Consider the following 27,293-nt stretch of genomic DNA (forward strand, 5'->3'; position numbering starts at 1 on the left):
GGGACATACACATATAATTCATGATACAAATAATGGTAAATATTATTTCAGTCAAAGTTGTGAAAGGAGGGGCCTCCTTGGTGGTGCAGGGGGTTAAGCAGCGCACTGTGAAGCAGTCCACAGCCTCTGCAGCACAAGTTCAATCTCCGCCTGGCCAGAGAGAAACCCACATGGCGAGGCAGACCTCTACTGTCTCCCCTGCTGCTCCCCTCAGCAGTGTATTTCAGTTTGCCTGTTCTGTTCCCCGCTCTCTGTCTCTGGTGAATCGTCTACACCCCCCTCAACCCCCTGCATCTCTGGACTGTACCCCAGCTCCTATATGCATAAATAAATAAATCTTTAAAAAAAAGGTGTGAAAGGAAAGAGGAATAAAAGATTAATGATATTTGCATATATTGCAAGATTTCTTGGAATAGTACATGATCTAATACTTATAAAATGCTTAAAATAGTGAGAAGGTGAAAACTGCTTTGTATGTTTACTATTTTCTTATACTCTCCATTACATAGGTTATAAGTCCTGAGAAGTATGATATAAAATGTGCTGTGTCTGAAGCGGCAATAATTTTGAATTCGTGTGTGGAACCCAAAATGCAAGTCACTATCACCCTGACATCTCCAATTATTCGAGAAGAGAACATGAGGGAAGGAGGTTGGAAAGCCCTTAAACATTCTACTTTTCTATTAACTTTTTTTTTTTTCATTTACCTACTCTTAAGATGGCATTAAGCCCTAGAAGGCAACATGCTGGCATTTCATATGAATTTAACAGGTTTTGACTTATATGGCAACCAATTTTTCCCAGAAAATATTGCTCTTTTTAATAGTGTACTTTCATATAAAACATTAATGGTATTATTAATTTTCTTCATTTTTTTTTCTTTTCTTGCTAACCTCAGATTTCTGGAAAAAAAAAGTTCAAAATTATTTTTATCGGTATAGTTGAAAAAAATTTTTTTTAATGTTTCTGGTAAGGAGCTACAAATTTAACTTCTATTAAGATGTTTTTTCTCTTGCCTTCTCTTTGCAAAAAAGACAAGAGAGGTTCCAGGAATAAAATTGGTTAAAAACTCCTAACACATATATTTTAAGAAGCTTTGTTATATATGTAATCATGGATTTGGCTTGTCCTGAGGTAAATATTTCTAGTTTTCTGAGGTTGCTCTTTGGTTTGGAGCACTTTTACAAATGCGGAAGATCCAAATGCATGTAGATGGGGCATTTGACCCCAATATTATAATAGAGATACTGAAAAGTAAATGGTGTAGGTGTAGTTAGTGAGTTATGGTACAATTTAGGGTTTTTAAACTTTACAACTGTAGAATATGAAATCCTGCTGGTGCCAGCAATGTTGCTTTAGGGACTGTTCTGTAACATTTTCAAAGCTTCACAAGCTTTTAAGCCAAAAGCATGGTCAGTGTCTGCATATGTTGGTTCTGTTGTTTTATGGGTCAGATAAAATTTACTTTGTTTCCTTTCATGTTGTTTTGTACTTCTTAGGTATGAAATTATAGTTTACACTTATTTGTCAAACAGAGAAAAGTATCATATTCAATATTAAAAATAACTTGTCTAAAATAACATCAATAGGCTCTCAATTATTTCCCCTTTAAATTTGTTTTCTTACAGCAAAGCAATTTTTTTTTTTTAAGGAATTGGAATTCCACAACCCAGAAAAAGAATTTACTAAAAATGTGGTCACTGAGAGACATGTCTAATCTTACATACTTTGTACATGCACCATATCAGAACTGTATTTGTATAAGCTTTGCATCTTAAGAATAAATGGGTTTTGTGTAAAGAATCTTTTATATGACCATGTTTCCACTCAAGGTTTGACCGTGAACATTGCTGGGATAAGCAGTTCCTGAATCAATTGGTCAGTTTATGTATAGCATATGACTCTTAGGATTTGAAAAATAGTATAATGTATTATAAATGAAAGTTGCTGTATTTTGTATAAAATTATAATTTAACTATTTTTGAGCTTATTTTGTTAAATTATATTTAGGCCTAATATGCCATTTGTTATGTTGCAAAAGTCTAAAGTTAATAGTATTATATGTGATAGTCTTTGGTAACCTATCCCTTCTAAAGGAAACAAAACTATATTTTTGTCTGACCCAGACTTGAGTTTAGAATTATTGTTCTGAATTTCATAAATATGGTGAGATAAAATGATCAATCCAAAATTAAGAGCTTTTACTTCAAGACACTGAGCTGGAAAGTTGGATGTGCAAAAAAATGTAGAAACATTATAGAATGTTCCTTGCTGCAGATTAACTGCAGTAAACCATGTCTTTAGCTTCATTATGAAGATTGCTTCTTTCTTGCTGCAGAATAACGGTATGTATTCTCTCTCACTGCAGCTCCCAATGCTCTGTGTCTTAAAATCATTTAAGCCTTTAGCTTGCTTTGGGGAGTTAGTACAGGGGTAAGGAAGGCTTTGCCGGAAGAGCAATTGTAAATCACAAGACTTTTGCGCATAGTACAGTAGCTTCTTTAATGCGTAATAGCCTCTTTAATACAAAAAATTGATGGAAATGATTAAGTCACCTAAATAACTGTTAAACGCATGATGGATCTATTTTATGGCACTGTGTTTGACAGTTAAACATTCAGTAAACATCTAATTGACTGAAGCTTGAAGTGTTCAAAATGCTCTAACCCTTGCTACAGAGTCTTTTCTGCAGCAAGTCAAGTATTGTGTGTGTTTTTTTTCCACCTGTAGCTTATCAGACCCGGTCCAAAGCCTTCTAGCAGAGGGGATTGATTCCTGTCAGGGGTTGCTGCCAAGACATCGGAAGGATTTTTGACCAAGGTTTTCAAAAGCTCAGTGTCACACCTGCCATATGATTAAGGAGGGATTTTGGATGCAGAGTCTAGCATTTATTGTCTTTTGTGTAGCTGTTTTGTTTGTTTTGTCTTTGTCTCTTCTAGAATTGAGCAGTGTTCACACTAATTTTTAAATGGTTGGGTGGATTATATTTTACATAACCATGTTAATTTAAATTAATATATTCCCATTAACTTTTAATCATAAAATAGTGTGGACACAGCATGTCTTCTAACTAGTGATTAACCCCTTAAAACTTGTAAAATACATTCATGTAGGATAAGAATTTGCATTTGTTTTTTTGTTTGTTTGTTTTTTGTTTTAAATAAAGTAACATTTTTGTTAACTGGGTACTAGGCAACAGCTGTGATTTTAGTTACAGTATTATCTAAGGGGTTAATCCACTTGATATATAAAATGGGTGCAAAAATCCACACTCTAAATTTACCAGAAATTTCCTACTTACTGTTCTAATTTGTTTTAAAATTGCAATAGGTGTCTTGGCATCTTTGAAATTGTGTCAATTAAAATTTCCAAAGTTAAGAATGCTCATGTGCAAAAAAAAATTACTTTAAATATTGGAGGAAATTATAAGTGAATTTATGTTAGAGATTCAGAAACATTTTTAGAAGGAGATTGCACATTGTCACCTATTTGCATTCTAGTTTTAGCAAATAATGTAAGTAAAGGACATGGAAAGAGGTTACTTCCACATGTTCTGTAACCTGCTTTTGGGGAGTGGTGTTTTTGTTGTTCTCTTTTTTTTTTCTTCCCTTTTTCACTACTTTAGTTAGCTGTGCTTTCCTTTGTTCCTTTTCCTTACTTCAGAATAGCCCATTTCTTAATGTTCAGTCTATTTCTGATTCAGTATTTAGTTCTTACCAATTTTGAGATTATTACTTTGAAATAATTACCATATTTATCTTTGATAATCTAAGTTGCTTCTACCATGTACTCTGAAAAATCTAGACATGTAATTATTTTAGGAATACAAACAAAGAATTGAAATCCAGACACGATACACTATCACTTTTTTTTCTTTGACTATCACTTTTTAAAAAATGTTTTTTAATATGTCATCTACTCAAAGGCTTTATAATTTCTGAGTACTCTTGTAAAATAGACATTCCTAGTAAGTTGCCTGGAGTTGTGGTAGTACTCTTAAAACCATTTTTAACTTTTTCTTTTATCATATAATTCTTTTGTCTGTCATATTCATTTGGTATTGTTATTTACTACATAATACCCTAAATAATAATTTTGGTGCTTTTTAATCAGAAGACAAATTCAAAGCTTACTTGCCTAATAATTTCCTGCTGTTTACAAAATACGTAAAACACTATTAAAATCAGCAAAAGTTGTGAATTATATTGATTTAATTTATATTTACTCATGAGTAGTTTTATTAGCAAATTTGCTGTTATTTGCATACACATTTACAAATATGTTCCGGTGAATATAAAGCTGGCTTATCAACTACCTGTATGAATGTAAAGCTAATTTATTATCCTGGTAGTTTCAGATTCTCTGCTCAAGTTTACCTAGCTCATTTATGTTTTAATACAATAATCTGATCAAAATCAATTCATATAGCTGATTTTATACCTTAATAGACCCTACATAATTTTTCATTAAAACATTCTGCTTACTACATTTCTTCTATTTCTGTACTTACTATATTTAACCATTCTAGTTCCTATTGCCCTTTTCTTCTTTACTCATTGTTTCTGTAATTATTTGGAATACTTTAAGGGAACTTTTAATTTTAAAGCATATTTCATATTCCCTTAACTAAATCAGTTGAACTCTTAGAATACCTATTTTTTTTTTCTGTCGTTATTACTGTATTGGTCATTCCATATTTATCATTAATGCTTTGCTAAATTAGCTCCAGAATAACTTATGACCATTTAGAATACTGAACAATTGCAATAGTGTATTGTACATTCTCATTTATTAAGGTGGATTTTTGTGTTCCCTTTTGTCTTGTCGTCTTTGTGCTAGTGCACTGTGTCCAGTAATCCTTCCTTTTAATTTTATTTTGGTGGGTAGGATTTATATTAGCAGAAATTATTATATCACTAAGTTAAATTTTTAATTATTATAAAATCCTTTTGATCTTCATATTGGATTATGTAAATTTGTTGAAAATAACTTCCCGGGCACATTAAAGTGCTAATAAACTCTCAAATGGCTCATGTGACACTGATGCTACATTAAGGAAGTGTCTTGCTCACCTGGTCAAACACCCATTCCTCACTGCATTTTGCCAATTCAATCCATTTTAGATGTAACCTCGGGTATGGTGAAAGACCCACCGGACGTCTTGGACAGGCAAAAATGCCTTGACGCTCTGGCTGCTCTACGCCACGCTAAGTGGTTCCAGGTTCGGAACATCATTTTACTTTTTTCTTGTAGCCTTATGAGAGAGTAGTTCAGTACATGTTTAACTGTGTTTAAACATTTCAAAAGCTTGTCCAAGCAATACTATTTTAAATTAAATCTCAGAAAATATGTTAACATAGAAAGCTGGATATGAAGATCTGCATATTGCAGTTACTCTTAATTTGACAATAAACTTAGGTCTGGGGGGTGTTTTGTAGTTTGGGTATTTTTTGTTTTTCTTTTTCTTTTTTCCAGTGGCTATATTTAAAGTTGACTTGTTTAGAAACATCACATGTTTATATTATATTCCATAAGGCTGCAGATTAACTTTGCTTTAAATAATGGAATATGTGTTTAAAGCTTTGTGTATAGTTTTAAGATTTTTTTCCCCCTCTTTCTCTAAGTTAATAAGTGTAGGGAGTGAAAGGTGAGGAAGAAGCTGTTTGGTTTAGTGACTTTGCAGTCATGCAAAGGCACAGAAGGGAAACCAAACAGATTTCCTTAACCTTTCAGTCCCTAGACAAACTTTTTAGCTCTTTACTTTTTCTTTTATTTCTAATGTAGGCAGATTTTTTTTTTTTTAAGTTTACTGTTTTAAATGAACACAGGTCAAGGTTCACAGGGGATCAAGAAAAATTATTCTTGTATAATCTGTTTACTTTGACCTAAAATACGAGCTTTAAAATACTAACCCTGGCATAAAATATTGCTGTAAATGGCAGCTCATTGAATCCAATTTTAAGTGTGGTTATTTTTGTTTTATTTTTATCTGAGCTTCCATTGAACAGTGGTATTTTAACTTTTTTTCATCAAGGGATATTTTCAATATTTCTAAGGTTAATTCAGTTGGTTTCTGTGTTGCTCTCAAGGCTAGAGCTAATGGTCTGCAATCCTGTGTGATTATCATACGTATTCTCCGAGACCTCTGTCAACGAGTGCCGACTTGGTCTGATTTTCCAAGCTGGGTGAGTAGCTTGTAGCTGTAAGACATGTAAGACAAACATTTAGGAAACATTTTGCAGTTTTTAATAGTCTAAGTTTACATTTAATTTAAAACTTTTCCATTCCCTAAATATAATTTCTTTCCTTTTCTATTGAGAAATCTTAGGGATCTTAGAGGGCTTAATTTTCAGATAATTTCCTATTTAAAGAATTGTACTTGATATTTCCTTTTGTATTTTTTCTTTTTCTGTTTTTCTTAGTGTTTATTAACTTCTCAAATAATAGTCATTAATTTTTTATATGCCATGGTAATAGATGAAAATGAACCATTAATCTTTTCATACAGTATATTCTCTGTTGATGTTTTAATAACATATATCACTTCAAATTCAAAAATAATACATTATTCAAAAACAATGCACAAAGATAAAGGTACAGAATAGTGAGAGTCATCTCATCTTAACAGTTTGTTGTGATTTCTTCCCCCACCCAAAAAAAAAAAATGCATGTGTGCATATATATCTCATGCAATTTTTGTGTGTTTGTAAAATATCCCATTGATGTTTGGACCTTTTTAGTTTCTGAATAGCAACAATTCAGATAGAGAGGGACTCACTCAAAAATATAGTTAAACATTGATTCCATCATTGTATTAGTTGAGACTTGAATAGCCGGAGTGCTGGATTCTTTATTCTCTACCCCCTCACAGGAGTTCTGCTATTTATATTGTTTGCATCTTAACAAAATATATCCTGGAGCTCTTTGAGAAGGAAGAGCACAATCAAATCTAACTTATTCTTTGTGTTGACTACATAGTACTCCCTTTGCATGGACATGTCATAATTTATTAACTGGTGTCCATTTAATGGACATTTGGGTTATTTATGTTCTTTAGATATGCAGTTTCCATCATATATAAGATTGTCAAGCTTTTGTATTATATATGTGTGATTAATTGCTAGAGCTGGAATTCAAGGTCAAAAACATGCTAAATTGATAATTAAAATAATCAAAAAGCTAGATAGTGTAAAACTGTTACACTGATCACTCACAACACTCACTAACTCTGGGATATCACCATGCTTCTTAACAATATGACAGGTAAATAATGGTGTTTCATAATAATTTTTGCTAGATAAAAATTTTGGTTTTCACACATTCTAATCCATTAATCTTTCATGACCTTAAGCTTTGTATTCTACTTATAAAATGTTCTCATAATTTGTTAAGAAGTAGTTCATACATGTTTTCTTTTTATAGCTTTTTCTTATATCTTATAAACACATAGCAAAAACTCCTGAAAGGGGCCTCCCAGGTGGCACAAAGGGTTAAGACACAACTTTTGTAGCTGTCCACAGCCTCTGCGTCACGAGTTCGATCCCCGGCTGGCCAGGGAGCAACCCTCATGGAGCAGCAGACCTCTCCTGACTCACCCGCAGCTCCCCTCAGCTGTGTACTTAGTTCAATCTGCCTGTTCTGTTCCCCACTCTGTCTCTGGTAAATCCTCTCACCCCCCCCTCCACACCTCTGGGCTGTACCCCAGCTCTTGTATGCATAAAAAAATAAATTTTTTTTCTTTTTATTTTTGGTGGGACCCTCACCAGCCGGGGAACAAACCGTCGCTGCAGAGGCTGCGGGCAGCCTCGCAGCCCAGCGCACAACTGCTGCGCCACCAGGGGAGGCCCAATGAATAAATCTTTAAAAAAAAAAAAACTGAAAGGATACTCTGCCTTAAAATAACAGTTATCAGGAATGGGATAAAAGGATGGTGTAGAGATCTATAGTATTTATTTTATAAGGATAACCTCCACATATTACTTGCATAATTACAAATTGATTAAGGAATCATAAGTGGACCAAAAATGGATCCAATGTCTGTTTTTTTTCAGGCCAGTTGCCATCAGTTATTCCAGTACTATTACACAAGATATTTAAGGGTATCTGTTCTTTCAGTCTCCCAGTTTGAATTTCTCATCATCATCATAAACCAGTGGTTCTCAACTATGGGTGGTTTTGTGTTCCAGCAGGCATTTGGCAGTATCTTGAGGCCTTTTTGGTTGTCAAAACTGGGCATCTATCAGAAGCCAGCATGCTGCTAAATACCTACAACATATAGGAAATCACTCCCGGCAACAAAGTTGTCCTTTTTTTTTTTTTAAGATTTATTTATTTATTTATTTATTTATTTATTTATTTATTTATTTATTTATATAAGCACCAGGTACAGTCAGAAGCGCGGGAGGGTGAAAGAATTCACCAGAGCAGGGAGCAGAGCAGGCAGAAGGACCAAAGTACACTGCTGAGGGGAGCAGCGGGCGGCAAGAGAGGTCTGCACGCCATGTGGGACCCTCCTCCGGTGGCAGGGGAGCAGCCGGGGATCGAACCAGCGCTGCAGAGGCTGCGGGCAGCTTTGCAACCCAGCACTCAACCACTGCGCCACCAGGCAGGCCTGTCTTTTTTTTTTTTTTTTTTAAGATGTATTTATTTATTTATGCATACAAGGCCGGAGGGGGGATGGGTTGAGAGAATTCACCAGAGATAGATTGGGGAGCAGAAGAAATGGACTGACTGCAATACTTTGCTGAGGGGAGCAGCAGGCGAGACAGGAGAGGTCTGCTACGCCATGTGAGTCAGCTCCCTGGCTGGCCAGGAATTGAGCTCATGTTGCTGCAGTGGCTGCTGATAGCTTCATAGTGCTGTGACTTAACCCTTTGCGCCACCAGGGAGGCCCTACCACAAAGTCTTACTGATGCCAAAGTGTCAGTAGCACTGAGGTTGAAAAGTCCTGTCATAAACAAAAGTTCCTTTTTTGTGTGTGGTCTTATTTCTGTCATCACCTGTCTTTCTTTCATTGGTTTTCTTCTTTAGTACTAAATTGTTTTAAAATTTTGATTGTCTTTTCTTAATCACAGTTCACCCTCTCCATTCTCTACCCCCAGTTATAAACACTGTCTAGCACTAAAGATGCTTTTGCTTTTTTCCTGTTTGTTTGGTTTCTTTCACATTCAGTTTACTACCCTTTTGTTCAGTTTTGCTGAAGGTTTTTTGTTGTTCTTTAAGTAGTACTGCATTGAATTAACCAGACTAATTGTCACTTTTATAATAAACTAATTCTTCTTAGCCAGGAACGTAAGATGTGTTACCTATAGAATTAAATTTATGCATCCATTTAGATTTTAGTAGGTTCTATGCCTATAAGTTGTTTTGGTTGTTAGTACTTTTAGAGTTTTCCTTATGTTGTTTTATCTGGTTATTGTTTTTGTATAGAATATCAATTGACTTTGAATATAAATTTTGTAATGAGTCACTGCATTTTTTTTATTTAGATAGTTTTTTTCTTATATTATCTGTACAAATGATATTTTGCTTTCCTTTTTTTAAAGATTTATTAATTTATGCATACAAGAATTGGGGTACAGGCCAGAGGTGCGAGGGGGTGAGAGGATTCATAGAGACAGAGTGGGGAACAGAACAGGCAGACTGACTGAAATACACTGCTGAAGGGAGCAGCGGGCAAGACAGGAGAGGTCTGCTGTGCCATGTGGGTAGCTCCCTGCCCAGCCAGTGAGCAAAGTCATGTGATACTGCAGAGGCTGCAGATAGCTTCATAGTGCTGTGCTTAACCCCTTGCACCATCACGGAGGCCCCTGCTTTCCTTTTTCTAATTTAGTTGCTAATTCTGGAACAAGTGTAGAATAACAAAAATAATACTTCATCAATGTGTTATATTCCTAATCTATTACAAATGCCTTTAGTGTGTAAGCTATATTCAGTGTGATGATACATCACCCCTTCGAGACATTTGTCATGTTCTAGAAGTATTGCTCTTTTCCTACTTTACTAAATTTTTGAATCAAGAATGGTATTGAGAGCCTCCCTGGTGGTGCAGTGGGTTGAGCGCAGTGCTGTGATGCAGCCTCTACAGCTCATGTTAGATTCCTGGCTGGCCAAGGAGAAACCCACATGGTGCGGCAGACCTCTACTGCCTAGCCCACTGCTCCCCTCAGCAGTGCTTTCGGTCTGTCTGCCTGTTCTGCTCCCCACTCTGTGTCTGGTGAATCCTCTTAACCCTCCCGTGCCTCTGGCCTGTACCCCAGCTATTGTATAAAAAAAGAATGGTATTGAACTTTAAGATAATTTTTCAGTTTATTGCGTGCATGTATAGTTTTTTTCCCAAGCTGTTAATATGTATTACAGACACAGGTTTAATCATAGGGAGCTATTTGCATTCCACACATATGAGAGTAATCCTTTTTATAAGACTTTTATTTATTTTGCATAGAAGAGTTGGGTATAGGCCAGAGGTACCGGGGTTGAGAGGATTCACCAGAGACATAATGGGGAGCAGAACAGGCTGATTCACTGAAATACACACTGCTAAGGAGAGGTCTGCTGCGCCATGTGGGTTAACTCCCTTGCTGTGGGTTGAACTCAGCACTGAGACTTAATACCTGAGCTACCAGGGAGGCCCAGAGAATAACCTTAATGACCAATGTTGTTAACTTTGACTTTCACTATTTATTAAATAACGTAGGCGCTTTTTTGTTCTTTGTCTAAAACTAAAAAACAGTTTGTAGCATCAAAAATGTTCCTTGGCATTTTATAAAATTCATGTTCTACTCCTTTTTAAAGGGGTAGCACTTTCTCAATTTCTTCTATTGTAAAGTAGTAGTAATTTTTCTTTTTCCTGGAGTTAATTTTGGCAATTTATATTTCCTAGAAATGGCCAGAGTTTTTATAATCTAGTCTTGCTTGCTTGTTTTTTAAATACCTATAGCATATTTTTTTTTTTTTTGCTTTTTATTCTTTCTTGTTTGACTAGACTAGCTAGTAACAGCAAATGCCATATAGAAACAAAATGATAATGAGTGTTTAAGTATATGATTGGAATTCACTAAATTCTTTTTTTAAAAAGATTTATTTATTTATGGATACAAGAGCTGGGGTGTGGGCTAGAGGTGTGGAGGGAGGGGGTTGAGAGGATTCATCACAGACAGAATGGGGAGCAGAACTTTTGGGTCTAGTGAAATATACTGCTGAAGGGAGCGGTGGACGAGACAGGAGAGGTCTGCTGTGCCTGTGTGTTAGCTCCCTGGACGGGGATTGAACTTGTGCTGCAGTGACTGCCCATAGCTTCATAGTGCTGAGACTTAACCCTTTGTTCTACCAGAGAGGCTGGAATTCATTAAATTCTTAATATATTTTAAATATAAAAATGTATAAGCATTATACATCATCATTCTGTTTCTTTTTATCATCATCATTCTGTTTCTTTTCTTCTATTTCTTGCATTCTAACTTCCATCCTTTTACCTTAAGTGTCCTTTAGGCTTTTTCTGTCAGAATGTCTAAGCTTTCAGTACTTATGAGAATAGATTCTCAGACTTTTTTCTGGGTTAGTCTTGGGTCTGGAGATCCAGTATTATAAATGGTTCTGTCCTGTCCCTCCACCTTATTTTTCCTCTTTATGACTAAGAGCCCTCAACTTCAAAGTTGCTCTCACCTTTCGTTGTGCAGACCAGTAAATACTGAGTGAAAGGAGAGATTGCAGAGGTCTAAAGTAGTTAAGTAATCGAGGGGGCGGTAAGGTTATGGCTAGTAAATGATGGGAGAGTGGGTAAGGGGTGTAAACAAAGCTTTACAGACTGATTTTATTTTTAATTACTTATACATAACAAAAACTACACCAATATTTGGGTACTTTAAAACACACAAAATGTCAGTATTTTGACATTGAAAAATTCAGTCCTAGTACTATAGAACATAGTGGTTTGTCCATTTTATTCATCCCCCCAAAGGATCAACTCGTTCAATAAATGCTGTTGGGAAAATTGAGCTACCACGTGCAAAAGAATGAAATTAGACACTGTCTCACCCCACACATGAAAATCGACTCAAAATGGTTGAAAGACTTGACTGTAAGACCTAAAACCATAAAATACATAGAAGAAAATACAGGCAAAACATTCTATGACTTAAGCTTCAGAAATATCTTTGCAGATTTGTTCCCAGCAGCAAAGAAAACGAGTAAACAAATTATACTACATCACTAAAAAGCTTCTTTATCACAAGAGACTAACAAAAATGGAAGAGATACACTACCAAAAGGGAGAAAATATTTGCTCACCATACATCTGAAAGAGACTGATACTGAAGATGTGAAAGAGCTCATATAACTAAAAAGAAAACAACCCAATAAAAAAATGGTGAGAATAGCTGAATAGACATTTCGCCAAGGAAGACATACACAGATGGCCCACAGTCACATGAAAATTGGTTCATCATTGATCAGTGGGGAAATGCAAATCAAAACCACAATGAGACACCACCACATACTACCAGGAATGGCCCATATAAAAAAGACCAAAAATAACAGTTGCTGGCAAGGGTGTGAAGAAAAAGGAATCCACTTATTGGTGGGTTCCCACCAATAATTCCCACTTATTGGTGGGAATGTAGGCTGGTGCAACCACAGTGTGGAGGTTCCTCAGGAGACTAAAAATTAAGCTGCCATACAAGCCAGCAATTCTGTTCTTATGTATCTATCCAAAGTACACAAAAACTAATTCTAAAGGAAACCTGCATGCTTGTGTTTATTGCAGCAGTATTTATAATAGCCAAGGTTCGGAAACAACTTAAAAACCCAAAAACAGATGAGTGAATCAAGAAGATGTGGATATATGTGCAGTGGAATATTACTCAGCAATCAAAAAAGGATAAATTCATATCTTTGCAGCAACATGGATAGAGCTGGAAGGGATTATGATAAGTGAAATAAGCCAGAAAGAGAAAGATAAATACTGGATAGTGTCACTTATATCTGGACTGCAGAGAAACCAAACAAAGGGTCAGACAAAGACAAACTTTAAAACCACCCCTTGAAAGCTTACCATCCATCGGAGGTGTCCAGGCAGGGAGGGGGAAGCAAGAACACAGTGGACTGTGGTGGAAGAGACTATGTGTACTTTGGTGGTGAGAGTTACAGTGACCACTCCTGAAATGAGAAGTTCTATATTGTCAAAATACTAACAGTGATGTAAAACAATGGCACTTTATTAAAATGATTTCTCCTAAATATGCTGTACTTTATGATGTGCCTTCCATTGGTACACTTCAGATTTCAGGTTTCAAATCCAGGATGGCTTTAGAGACTTTTCCTTGAGAATCTGTTCCATTTGTTTCCTGAGCCAAGGCACCATTTCTTTTCAGGTACTTCTCTTTCCTTGAACCAAGAAAGAGTTTTGAGTATGTGACTCTACTTTGGGACCTATCTGTTGAGAGTTCACAGCCATCTTTGGTATTTTCCCCACCTCTTACGTCTTTGTTTTGTTTTTTAAAGATTTAATTATTTATACATAACAAGAGCTGGGGTGTAGGCCCAGGGGGTTCAGTGAGAGGATTCACCAGAGACAGAGTGGGGAGCAGTATAGGCAGATTGACTGAAATACACTGCTGAGGGGAGCAATGGGCAAGACAGGAGAGGTCTGCTGTGCCATGTGGGTTAGCTCCCTGGCCATGGATTGAACTCCTGCTGCAATGGCTGCTGATAACTTCATAGTGCTGAGACTTAACACATTACACCACCGGAGAGGCCCCCATGTCATATGTCTTTGGAAGATAGTTCCTTATTTCTTTTATCTGCCAGATGTGTTTTATTAGATGTAATTCCTCATTTTCATGAAGAGTCTTCAAGATGGTAAATTCTATTGCTTATCCTTTCTGTGGTGAAATTGAAAGATGTCAGAAGGTATCTTTGTATTTAGGAAAATTTCTTCTCTTGGGACTGCCTACATGATTTGTTCTTACTCTTCTTGAGTTGGGTGGTTATTGGTGAGATTTTTGGACTTTTTTCATTCAACTGCCAATCCCACCCCCATCTTCTCTAAAGCACCAAATTAGGAACGACATGAATGGTTGTCCCAGCCACAGAGTTTCTTGCCAATCTCTTTCACTGGCCTTTTTTCTGTTCGGTTTGAAGATAATATATTTTTGCTTGGGCAGTGGTAATTTGCATTATAACATTTCTTAATCCTAATTATATTTTTTGGTGCAAAACATGTTGAAAGTTGTCTTTGTACTATCTCCTTAAGCAGAGGTAACTTCTCAATTTTTTTTTTAAAAGATTTATTTATTTATGCATACAAGAACTGAGGTACAGGCCAGAGGTGCCGGGGGTGAGAGGATTCGCCAGAGACAGAGTGGGGAACAGAACAAGCAGACAGACTGAAATACACTGCTGACAGAAGCAGCGGGTGAGACAGGAGAGGTCTGCTGTGCCATGTGGGTAGCTCCCTGGTCCGGGATTGAACTCGTGCTGCAGTGGCTGCAGATAGCATCATAGGTTGTATCTTAGACCCTTGCACCACCAGGGAGGCCTAACTTCTTAATTTTTAAAAGAAATTTGAATTTTTTATGAACTTTATTGTCTTCAATTTTGTTTAGCATTCAGATGGATTACACTGTGAATAATACTTTTAAGTAATAATACCTGTTTTAGGCTTTAGTACTACTCCATTGAGTACTGAAAACAATACTTACCTTCCAGTCATTCTTTTGTCTGAATCCATTGTGATGAAGTAAAGAAAATAGGTAGAATTCTACTCTAATAAGGATGATCTGACATCAGGATTTCCTATAGATTCTAAACCTCAGTTAGAATGATAAACCAGTTATAATTTACATAAGACATACAGTTAATGTTCAATAATGTATTTTATTTCTACATAGTTTATGTCAGAGTGTTAGAGGAGTATTTTTAAAAAAGAATAAGCTGTCACAACATAGATGAACCTCCAAGATACTATGCTAAGTGAAGAGAGCCAGCCACAAAAGATCACATTATATGATTGCATTTGTTTGAAATATCCCAAATGTAGATTGGTGGTTGCCAGAGACTTAGAGGGAGAAGGGACTAGAAAGAAACTGCTTAATGTGGGGATTTTACATTGGAGTAATGGAAATGTTTTGAACTAGTGGTAGTAGATACACAACTTAATAAAAGTACTAAATGCCACTGAAATACTCACTTTAGTTAATCTTATGTTGTATTTTATTTTTACTTTTTTTTTGAAGAATGACTATCATGTAAAGGAACAGCTTACCAAGAAAAGACCAAGAGAACTTCCATAATTACACTTTCCGTTCAGGGTCCTCCCTGTTGGTACAAAGGGTTGAGCATCAGCACTATGAGGCAATCCACAACTACCGCAGCGCAAGTTCGATCCCTGGCTGGAGATATGACCCACATGGCGCAGCAGACCTCTCCTGTCTTGCCCACTGATCCCCTCAGTAGTGTATTTCAGTCAGTCCGCCTTTTAAAAAAATTATACTTTATGTTCAAATTAACAGTCGAAATATATGATTCAGTGTTTATTTCCACATATTTTATTGATTTTCCAAGCATATTTGTAATATTTTTGTGGTGGTGACTTTTAATATAGAGTAGAGTAGTCCATATCTTGTAGGCCAGAGGTGCAAGGGGTGAGAGGACTCACCAGAGACAGAGTGGGGAGCAGAACGGGCAGAAGGACCGAAGTACACTTTCTTTTTTTTTTTTTTTTTTTTTTTTTTTATTTATTTAGGTTTGTTTGTTTATACATGCACTGGGTACAGTCAGAAGCGCGGGGGGTGAGAGAATTCACCAGAGCCAGAGCGGCAGAGCAGGAGAAGGACCGAAGTACACTGCTGACAGCAGAGAGGTCTGCGCGCCATGTGGGGAGCAACCGATCGAACGGCTGCAGAGGCTGCAGGCAGCTTCGAAGCGCTCACTTTTTCTGAGGGGAGCAGCAGGCGAGACAGGAGAGGTCTGCTGCCCATGTGGGTCATCTCTCTGGTGGGAGGTCGAACTCATGCTGCAGTGGCTGCGGATAGCTTCATTCTGCTGAGACTTAATCCCTTGCACCACCAGGGAGGCCCATAGAGCCAATGAAGCTTTTAAATGATAGGATAGTGATATCTCAAGGCAAAAAACTAACAATCTGCTAGTTGGCAAAAGAATCACTGAGTTCTAATTGGACTGTATCACCTCTTTCGCTTTCGTCTCTCCCCTAGCAAAAACCATTTTAATATTTAAAGTGTGTGCACACTCCACATCACCAAAAGATGTGAGAAAACTTATTTTTCTTTTCAGAAGATGTGACGGGTTTTGTTAAGAATTGTTGAGTATGAAAAAAAAAATTGTTGAGTATGAAGTAAGAGTGCTGTGCATAAATTTATTAACACCCAGAAAGTGAGTTTATGAATGGATTTCTGTGATGCATGTATCAATGTTAACCTGTTTCACTAGAATATAGAAATGACTTGTATATACAATTGTTATAATGGTATTCATAAAATCCTATTTTAATAACAAACATCTCTGTTTGTAAATGGGATTATTAGTCATATCTATCTCCATAGGTAGTTGTAATAATTAAAATTGGATAATATAGTAAAGGCTTAGAACAGTGCTTAGTACATAATAAGCACTCAGTAAATTATAATGATGATCATAACTATTACTATTGTTTAAGACTTCCTAGTCTTGAGCTACTTAAATGTTTACAGTACATTCCTGGTAAATAACTACACTGAGTATTTTTTGTGCTTTCGTGATGTATAGCTCCATTATAAATCTTTAGTACTGACAATCCTGGGTTCCTTAAGATGTGCCTTCGAACTCGTTGATTTTATACTGAAAAAGTTTTTCACCTATTTATATTCCAAATGAAAGTGCCTGTGCTATCAGAATCCCATAGATGTTTCTAACCTCTATCAACGGTAGAAACTATATCCAAGGAAACTACTTAATATCTGTCTGGATCATCACCCTTAATTAAAAGATATTTGTATAGTTGTAGTTTAAAAAAGAGGGGGGAGGTGTGTGCAGACATTTCCTGGGGTCAAATCCGAATCTGGTTTTATGACCTTGGACATAGAATCCTAGATATCAAATCATTTAATATAGGATGTTTTAAAATAACTTCAGCATCCTAGATCCTAAGTATTGTAGCCAAAATATTTCCCTAAACTGTTACCTTTGATGTTGTCCTTTTACTCTTGAATGAATTCATTTTATAATTTATAAACCACATGTGTTCTACTTTTGTTGTTTTCCTAACTGACATCTAGAACAACCAAGTTCTATAGAAAATTAGTATTTTAAGTGCAGCTTTATAGCAAATGATCTCAGAAGGCATATGATTGACTTAGTTTCCTTGTGTGTTTAAATATATTGACTTTCTGTATTCCATAAATCAGTTTTCTTCATTTTTATATTTTCTTTATGCTGGCTACTAATGCTTACAATGGGGTTAAAAATAAATGACATTGAGCATATCCTCAAGGATTTTACAATATTTTGGACATTTTGAAATAATACTTGATTGTGTAGAAAAGGAGAGATACTATACATACATAGAATTGTCTAGATTATTGAAGCTAATTCCCCAAAATACTGATTTTCAAAATGAAAATACTTTAAATGTATCTTGAGTAGTTTCTTGCATTCTTCAACTAATAAACTGAACCAAACTTAATTTTTTTTCATTATAATTTGCATTTATCATTATGGACATGCTGCCAGCCACTATATTTTACCACTATTAATGTACAAAATTTCCATTTCTCTTTCAATTTATTCCTAAATAAATTGATTGCAGCTACAGTCTCCATGTGCCTAAGCTATTTAAAGTGATTCTTACTTAAAAGATCTGAGTAAAGGCTTTGAATTGTATAGGTGAACATTAAACCTATGAGCCTTTTTTGTACCAAAAAATGAATTGTAACTAAGGTATTTTTAGCTTCAGTACCATGTTAAGGGTTTCATTATAGTCCAGTCTTCATGTTTTGAATTGCTACTGGTGGCCTTATTCAAAGTTTAAGTAAGAGCTATAGTGGGGTGGACCTTAAACTTTATGCTAAGTGAAAAAAGACAGACAAAAAGCCACGTTACATGTGTTTCCATTTGTATGAATAGTCCAGAATAAGCAAATGTATAGCAACTGAAAGTGGTTGCCATTGGTTAGAGGAAAGGGAAAATGGGGAATGTCTGTTCCTTTATGTGGGGTTTCCTTTCGGGGTAATAAAAATATTCTGCAATTAAATAGTGGTTATGGTGCAACAACTTTGTAAGTATACTAAAAAACCACTGAATTGTATACTTTAAAAAGAGTGTTATTAGTCTTATGTGAATTACAAACAATTCGATTTTTAAATAAATTTTTAGAAAAAGCAATTTTTTCTAATAAGAGCCCCTTTCAAAAACACTCTCTTTAGTGGCTTTCTAAATCTGTACTTTCATTTTTATCTTTATTTATTTTGATGTTGAGTCCCTCAAATATAATTTACAGTAAAACATAGTTTGTATTTTCCTTAGGAATAATAGTTCAGGGGTATGTTAAATGACATTTTAGATAGCTACTGTTGTTTGTAGAGAAAAAAAGCAAGTCTAGTAGAATATTATCCTGCTGTAACTCGTTAATCATCAGTCTGTAGGTGTTGAAAAACAAATATATGAGAGCACTTAATATGCAAGGATTTGTAAGTACTGTCATATTTTAATAGAAAAAGAATGCGGTAATTAAAAACGACAAAACCCAATCTCACTTAACAATTTTCTTTAAGTATACAGTCTTTTTAATGTAAATTTTATATGGCCTTATTTTCATTGTTTTCTGTTTAAAGCTTTTTTATGTTTTCATTTTTAGGCTATGGAGTTATTAGTAGAAAAAGCAATCAGTAGTGCTTCTAGTCCTCAGAGTCCTGGAGATGCTCTGAGAAGAGTTTTTGAGTGCATTTCTTCAGGGATTATTCTTAAAGGTGATTCATTTTTTAATTTTTGTGTTTGATAGTTGAGTAAGAACTCTTCTTTTAAAAATGGATAATGCTGATAAGTGTTTTCTCTCTATACTAATTGCTGTAGGTAGTCCTGGACTTCTGGATCCTTGTGAGAAGGATCCCTTCGACACTTTGGCAACAATGACAGACCAGCAGCGTGAAGACATCACATCCAGTGCACAGGTACCAGTGTGTTCCTAATCCTATGGCTTTGCTGGGTACTGCCCTTAAGGGTTTGTTTTTTATAATTTTCTTTTAGAAGAAATTACTACATAATAACTCATTCTGCTGCTCGTCTAAGTCCTTAGGGAATAAATTCAAGCTAGATTTCACTTATAAATTTATTATTTTAACTGTGTGTGTCTAACTAAAGTATATAATATAAACATGCAACCATATTTTCAGTCTTATTAAATCTGGATATCAGTTATAAATCAAGATCAGTAGAAAAACTGTGTTCTCTACTTGTGCAGTAATAATGTGCTATGTAGTTTGTAGTACTTATTATAATATTTTATTCTATCCTAGCTACTGGAATTGCTGTCTAATACCAACTGCCATCTTACCTATAAAATGAAAATAAAAGCAGTATCTGTCTTAAACAGGATCATTGGGAGGATTCAATTCGATAATATGTGCAGTTATAATTGTGCCTGTATATAGAAGGATCTTAATAATTATTAGCCATTATCAATATCCGTTGTTAATCCTATTGTGAAGACAAATTGTTGAAAAGAAAAACACATTTGAACCTACAGAATGAATGAAAAACTACTATAGCTTTACCTCTTAGATTGTAGAAATTTGCTAGGGGGGAGTAAAGTTTACTTAGCTATGAACAATATTCTGTGGCAGATGAAATTGTTGAATTTATCTTGATTGTTGTGTGTTCTAGCAAGAATAATTTGGAATAAGATTAAATTATTATGCCAAATTTATATTGAGGGGGGAGTTGGTAGCAATAGGCCACTATGGATATCTTATAGACTCTCAAGATTATTGATTCATGTGTATGAAATAAGTTTTGTTTTTATATCTTTAGGTTTGAATTTTTTCTTAAAGATTTATTTATTTATGCGTTCAAGAACTGGAATACAGGCCGGAGGTGTAGGGGATGAGAGGATTCACCAGAGACAGAGTAGGGAACAGAACAGGCAGATCGACTGAAGTACACTGCTGAGGGGAGCACCTGGCGAGTCAGGAGAGGTCTGCTGTGTCTTGTGGATAGCTCCATGGCCTGCGATCGAACTCATGCTGCAATGGCTGCGAATATCTTCATAGGTTGCTCCTTAATCCCTTGTGCCACCAGGGAGGCCCTACGTTTGAAGTTTTGAGGAAGAAGATACTTAACTTATGTTACTCCTTTCTTTTTCAATACTCAAGGAATTTCTTTATAAGATTTTTTTTTTTAATGCATGCATATAGGAATGGGGGTGTAGGTCAGAGGTGCAAGGGGTGAGAGGATTCACCAGAGACAGAGTGGGGAGCAGAACAGGTGGATCTACTGAGATTAACTGCTGAGGGGAGCAGCGGGAAGATAGGAGAAGTCTGCAGCGCCATGTGGGTTAGCTCCCCAGCCAGGAATCAAACTCATGCTCTAGTGGCTGCCAATAGCTTAATAGTGTTGAGACTTAATCCCTTGTGCCACCAAGGAGCCCCTACTTAAGGAATTTTTTTATATATTTAAGGGAAAGAAAATTCAGGGTTAGGCCTATGAAAACTGATAAAGTTTACAATAGAAAGGCAGTTTTTTAAAATGTGACTGAAGAAAGTGATCTAGTTTTTGGAGATGTTAGAAGTGCCCTTGTTAAAATAGAAGGAGTTTCATACTGCATAATTCCACTCGTAGTATATAACAGATTATATGAAATAGCATAATTGTGGACATGGAAAACAGTATAGTAGTTCCTACGAGTTTAGGGATGGGAAGTGGATTGGTTTGGATATAACGGGAGTCTCATGGTAATGGTACCGTTTAGTATGTGATTGTGAAGGCAGCTATACAAGGCTCCATGTGATTAAAATTGCATAAAACTATACACACATACACATAAAGAAGTGTGACTAACTGGTGAAATCTGAATAAGCTTGTGTGGATTGTACCCATGCTGATTTCAGTGCATTTTTTGGTAGTATATAGTATCCATGTTTATAATTCTCTTCCTTTGGATTTGTCTAAAACTATTCCTCTTTTCCTTCCAAAACGTTTATTTTTCCATGTCTGTATGTCTTTATTCTCTAGCTGTCCTATTAAAGTTGCTTCTGCATGATACAGCCTTTATATAAGCCATCCTGGATGTTTAAAGATGTCTTTGTCTGGGAATAACTTCACTATCCTTAAATTTCATTTGCTGATAAATTGCCAATTGTATGATAGAATTCTCTCTTATCAGATATTAGAAATACATACAAGGCCTCCCTGGTGGCGCAGGATTTAAACACAGTGCTTTGAAGTTGTCCACAGCCTCTGCAGCATGAGTTCAATTCCCGGCCAGCCAGGGAGCTACACATGGTGCAGCAGACCCCTCCTGACTCACCCACTGCTCCCCTCAGCAGTGTATTTCAGTCTGCCTGTTTTGTTCCCCGCTCTGTCTCTGGTGAACCCTCTTACTCCCTGCACCTCTGGCCTACAGCCCAGCTCTTGTATGCATATATAAATAAATGTTAAAAAAAAAAAAAAAAGAATTACATACAACCCAATATAGAACAAGAGATTATGGCGTTTACTCCCGTTTCAGATGCTATCCTACTTTTACTTATTTTGCAGTATTTCTCCATTTAGAAACCCTAGTATTAGAATCAGCCAGTGACTAATAGCAACATCCCTATGGTAAAAGCACAGTAATATTCATTATCATACCACATATATCTCTGGGTATTTTTTGTAATAAAGAAGAAAACATTCTTTTTGAGAAGGACCTTTTACAATTCACTAAGAATTAGTACTCTTAATAAATACTCCTAGTTCTCACTTCAGAAAGTGAATACCCTTATAACTTAAATGAGATAGTGAAGCACCCAACACTGACAAATCAAAAATTGCAGGCTAAATAGAGGATTGTATCAAGTCTTAAATGCACACAGTTTGGGGACTTACAGATTTTGAAAAGTCCACAAAGGAGACAGTTGTAAGGCATAGGAATCTTGTAATCTGGAAAGAAAAATACTCCAAAACAGTAAATGGTCACACAGATGATTACAACCAAGTACTAATCCTCTGCTGAAGAAATAAGCAGGAATTTTAAAAGTCTCAACAGCAAATACTTTAAAAAACTTTGGCAATTTCTCAGTAACTTAAACTCTGTTACCATGTGACTAATACTTGACTCCTACTGAATACCTAAGGAAACTTGCCATATAATGTCTACTGAAAAACTCAGTACACAAATATTCATGTTTGAAGGGCTATATATCCCTAGAAAAATTGAGTAGTAGTTTAAATTATATCTCAAAAATCCTTTTAATGTCAAGATTTTATGAAATCTTTTTATAGTCATACCTGGTATATTCCTGTATATATATATATGGCCATGTAGTGAAAACCTTTTAGCTCACATAGTAGCAAATTGATAGATGTTCCTGAGAGGGAGGGGGGATTTGTAGGGGGATGGGGAGGGGGGGAGGGGATAGAGACAGTGAGAGAGAAAGAGAGGCATCCACGGAAAGAATAGGAAAATACATGAATATGAACCAAAGAGGGATTTACTCAACGAGTGAGACACTTTCTTTTGCTGTATATATTGTTTCAGGATGTTTTTTAACATGTCACTAAGTTTTACTTGAAGATTTATTTTTTAATTTGTCTTTTTAAAAAACAAAATAGCATGTATACAAAAAATTCCTAAAAGTAAAAACCTTTGAAACACGTGGAGCTTATTTCAGTTGTGAAATTAAGATTGTTTAAGGTGTTTCTTGCATTCAACGTGCTTTTTTATGTTGTTATGGGGATGTAAAGAATTAATATTTTTGATTTTGTTTGTTTTTAATTAACTCTAAAATTCTGACTCTCTTTATTGCAGTTTGCACTGAGACTCCTTGCATTCCGCCAGATACACAAAGTTCTGGGCATGGATCCACTACCCCAAATGAGCCAACGTTTTAACATCCACAATAATAGGAAACGAAGAAGGGATAGCGATGGAGTTGATGGATTTGAAGCTGAGGGGAAAAAAGATAAAAAAGATTATGATAACTTTTAAAAAGTTTCTGTAAATCTGCAGTGTTAACAACAGGTGCCCATTTGTTGCCTGTTTTTCATTCATAATAATGTCTACTTGGAAAATTTATCAAGAATTTAAAGAATTTCATGGAAGAACCAAGTTTTTCTATGATATCAAAATCTTAATGTACAGTGTTAGGTATTATATGAATGGAAAGACATCCCCCCCAAAAAATTGTGCTTCAACTAGGGGAAAAACAATGGTTCAAAATTTTCTCCATTATTTTGGTTTTATTTACTGGCTGCCCTAGCCCCCTATTTTTGTCTTTTATTAACTAGTCTTATTAAACCTTTACTGTATTTAATGCAGTATTTGTGCTTCAGTTGCTATGTGTATTTTGATATTTTTATTTAGACATTTTGTTTGCTCTTTGACTAGTTGTTACTTTATGTTATAAATGATATCCTTTACCCCTTCTTTATATTTTACAGCAGTACGTTTTTTTGTAACGTGAGACTGCAGAATATTTTACTTTCGTTTTGTTATTCTATATGTGATGGATTACAACACAAAGTTATCCTGCCATTTAAGTGCTCAGAACTGAATGTTTCTGCAGATCTTGTGGCATTTGTCTCTCTAGTGTGATATATAAAGGTGTAATTAAGACAGATTTCTGTTAATCTAATCAAGTTTGCTGTTAGTTGTGCATTAGCAGTATAAAAGCTAATATATACTATATGGTCTTGCAACAGTTTTAAAGCCTCTGCATAATTGATAATAAAAATGCATGACATTTTTGTTTTTAATAGACTTTTAAAATTATAATTTTAGGTTTGACACGTAGATCTTTGTACAGTTGACTTTTTGACATAGCAAGGCCAAAAATAACTTTCTGAATATTTTTTTCTTCTGCGTAAATGGAAAGGGCATTTTTCATATATTAGTGGGCTAACCAATATTTTCAAAAGAACTTTATCATTGTGCAACTAACAACAGTAACCAGCCCTTAATTATGATGACAGTTCCCTTACTGGTGTGTGAGATTATTCTAGCAGCTTATTACAGTATAACACAGTTGAATGATTCCTCCCTGACCCCCACACCTCATCACCCAGATAATTTACAGTTATATTAACAGTGAGGTTGATAAAGTATTACTGATTAAAAAAATTAAGATTATCTAAGGAAAAAACAGAAAATTATTTGGTGTGGCCATCTTACATGCTTATGTGTCCTACAAAAAGCTAAATATTTTAGCAGTGGTGTAATGAGAAGTTACATCTTACTGTTGATGTATATATGCTCTGGTACACAGATGTCATTTTGTTGTCACAGCACTACAGTGAAATACAAAAATAAAAACTTAAATTCATATAATGACTTAAATGTATTATATGTTAGAATTAATAGCATAAACTAATTTTGCTTTGAATGACGTATGCTTCAGGAAAACCATATCCAAGTTTATTTGGTACTTATATCTTGTTAAACCTGACAATTGTTTGTTGCCTGTGCGCATAATTTTAACTTTCTGATTCTCATTTTACCTTTTTGAATATGTAGTTTTCCAGTAAAATAGAATCTTGTTTCTCATAGTTCTCTTAAGAGAGGTAAAGAACTGGACATTACTATCACACATTAATCACAGAACCACAGCAGATATTTTCACACATTTTCCCATTTAAAATGGGAATCATAACAATAAAAAGAAATGAAGGAGCTATAGTTTTTATTTTTCAAATTAGAAAATTGAAGCTCAGAGTGGCTAATTAAGATCACACATAAATTTAAGCAACAAGACTTCAGAGTTGGATTTTTTTTTAAGATTCATTTATGCATATAAGAACTGGGGTACAGGCTAGAGGTGCGGGGGGTGAGAGGATTCACCAGAGACAGTGGGAGCAGAACAGGTAGATCTGAAATACACCGCTGCGGGGAGCAGCAGGGGTGTCAGGAGAGGTCTGCTGCGCCATGTGGGTAACTTCCTGGCCAGCGGTGGATCGGAGGATCGCTTCATAAGCAATCGGAGGATTGCTTAACCCCTTGTGCCACCAGGGAGGCCCCCAGAGTTGGATTTATAACTTCATGCTGAGCACTTTGCCAGACTGCTCCCTTTGTCTTGCAATTCATTATATTCTTAAATGTTTCCAGCCCATGTTACAAAATTTCACATTCCATTGGGAGTCTTCATCCAGGTATACAGTTGGTACCATTTGAAATTTTTGCTAGAAGAATTACTTCAGTATTTTTTTTAAGTTTTTTTTTTAATTTATTTTTATTTATTTATACAAGCATTGGGTACAGTAGAAGTGTGGGAGGGTGAGAGAATTCACCAGAGCCAGAGCGGGGAGCAGAGCAGGCAGAAGGACCGAAGTACACTGCTGAGGGGAGCAGCGGGCGGCAGGAGAGGTCTGCGCACCATGTGGGACCCTCCTCCGATGGCCAGGGAGCAGCCAGGGATCGAACCGGTGCTGCAGAGGCTGCGGGCAGCTTCGCAACCCAGCGCTCAACCGCTGCGCCACCAGGGAGGCCCTACTTCAGTATTTTTTTGCGTGGCTTAGCCCACATTAAACATCTTGGGTGAAACAACTTGAATATTCATTAGTATCTTTTACTTTGACAGTTTTTTTTTTAAAGATTTATTTATGCATGCAAGAACCTGGGGTACAGGCCAGAGGTGTGGGGGTGAGAGGATTCACCAGAGACAGAGTGGGGAACAGAAGGGGGGAGCAGAAGGTGAGTCAGGAGAGGTCTGATGTGCCATGTGGGGTCACCTACCTGGGCGGGTTTTGAACTTGGGTTGCAGTGGCTGCAGATAGCTTCTTAGTGCTGCGTCTTAACCCCTTGCGCCACCAGGGAAGCCCCAACTTTGACAATTTTTAAAGACTATAAACTCTAGTCCAAAGAAGCATTGGTTATCACCCTGCTAATGCTTGGAGAAGTTGATTTGGCAGCTAATTTACTTTTAGTTACTGTTCTCTGCCTCTTAGGCTGGATTTCCTTCTTATTAGTGCATATTTATGTTACAAAAATATCATGATAACCCAAAGAAAATACTGATTCCCCTCACCCACCAATACATAACATTCCAAATTAGATTTTTCTTTGTCTTCACTACTATTTTTTCTTCTATTTCTTTGAGTAACCTAGAATTGATAGTGTTATACTATCAATGAACAGTATGAACAGCATGGCAGTATGAACAGTATGGCAGAGGATCTTTGGTTTCTTTTAAATAGTTTTTCTTGTTTATTGATTAAAAAGCATGATTCTTTTACATGGTAATGCTATTGTCTGTTATAAATTTAGTTATAAACCATTCCTTTAATGAATCCTCCATTTTTATACTAAATTTGACAGCTTATTTTTAATTTTCCTATAAAAGGAAAATTTTATAGTGTCAGAGTAATGTTCATAAAGAAATCTCAAATGTTCATGCATATCTTCTGGGTTATTAAAAATTAAGGTTTCTAAACCCTAATTTCAAGGATTCTGAGGAGGACTAAACTAAGCCTGCGGATATCCTGTTCTAAGATGGCTTTCTCTATGGTGTTTATTTGAACACCTGGTTCATACACATGAAAGACAAATCATGAAAAAGAATGTATGACTTAGAGTAAGTCTTCCACCCCTCTTTGTTTTCCAAAGTTCCCCTCTCCAGACACACTTTTCTATCTATCCTTCCACACATGGTCTGTGCACAGGTCAGCATGAATGTGTGCTCCCCGTTGTTCTTCACAGATAATACTCTGCAAAACAATGCTCTGCACATTGTTCTGCACCTGGGTTTTTTTCATGTAATGTGTCTTGGAGATAGAGCATTCCTTATCAATACACATAAGGAAACTGCATTTTTAACAAGCACTGTAGGATCACCCCAAGTTAGATTTTTTCTTTCATTGGTGGTTCTGATGGAAGTAGTCCATGGATCTTGCTTTATTTAACAGACATGCTTTTATGGCAGTGACCATAACACTCTAGAGTCTTAAGATTAAAATCACATTTTTAGTATTAAAGGTATTATGAGCCTCTCCTCCCTCCCTCACCCTTACCCTCTCTCTGTGTTTGTGTGTGTGTGTATAAATAGCAATAAATGGGATGTTCAGCATTTCACAATATGCCCATTCCCTGAGCAATTTTATTGATTAATGTAGTT

General features: G+C 35.8%; 1 protein-coding gene across 3 annotated transcripts in view; it reads left to right on the forward strand.

Moving 5' to 3' along the window:
- Nucleotides 1–24,604, forward strand: part of ZFR (zinc finger RNA binding protein) — a 79,452-nt gene extending 54,848 nt beyond the window's left edge. For 2 of the 3 annotated variants that reach the window (XM_037530412.2, XM_037530410.1), the window contains 6 exons: nt 510–651; nt 5,124–5,221; nt 6,090–6,185; nt 18,848–18,959; nt 19,063–19,160; nt 22,997–24,604. In XM_037530412.2, coding sequence (XP_037386309.1) covers nt 510–651; nt 5,124–5,221; nt 6,090–6,185; nt 18,848–18,959; nt 19,063–19,160; nt 22,997–23,176 — 726 coding nt within the window. In that variant the 3' untranslated portion in view covers nt 23,177–24,604. Of the gene's footprint in view, nt 1–509; nt 652–5,123; nt 5,222–6,089; nt 6,186–18,847; nt 18,960–19,062; nt 19,161–22,996 lie in introns of those variants that run through there. The other variant, XM_054688297.1, reaches the window with a different exon arrangement.
- Nucleotides 24,605–27,293: the final 2,689 nt, after the last annotated feature.

The sequence above is a fragment of the Talpa occidentalis genome, unplaced genomic scaffold (genome assembly GCF_014898055.3).
Source record: "Talpa occidentalis isolate TD23 unplaced genomic scaffold, MPIMG_talOcc4v2.1 talOcc4.6, whole genome shotgun sequence".
Taxonomy (NCBI): Eukaryota; Metazoa; Chordata; class Mammalia; order Eulipotyphla; family Talpidae; genus Talpa; species Talpa occidentalis.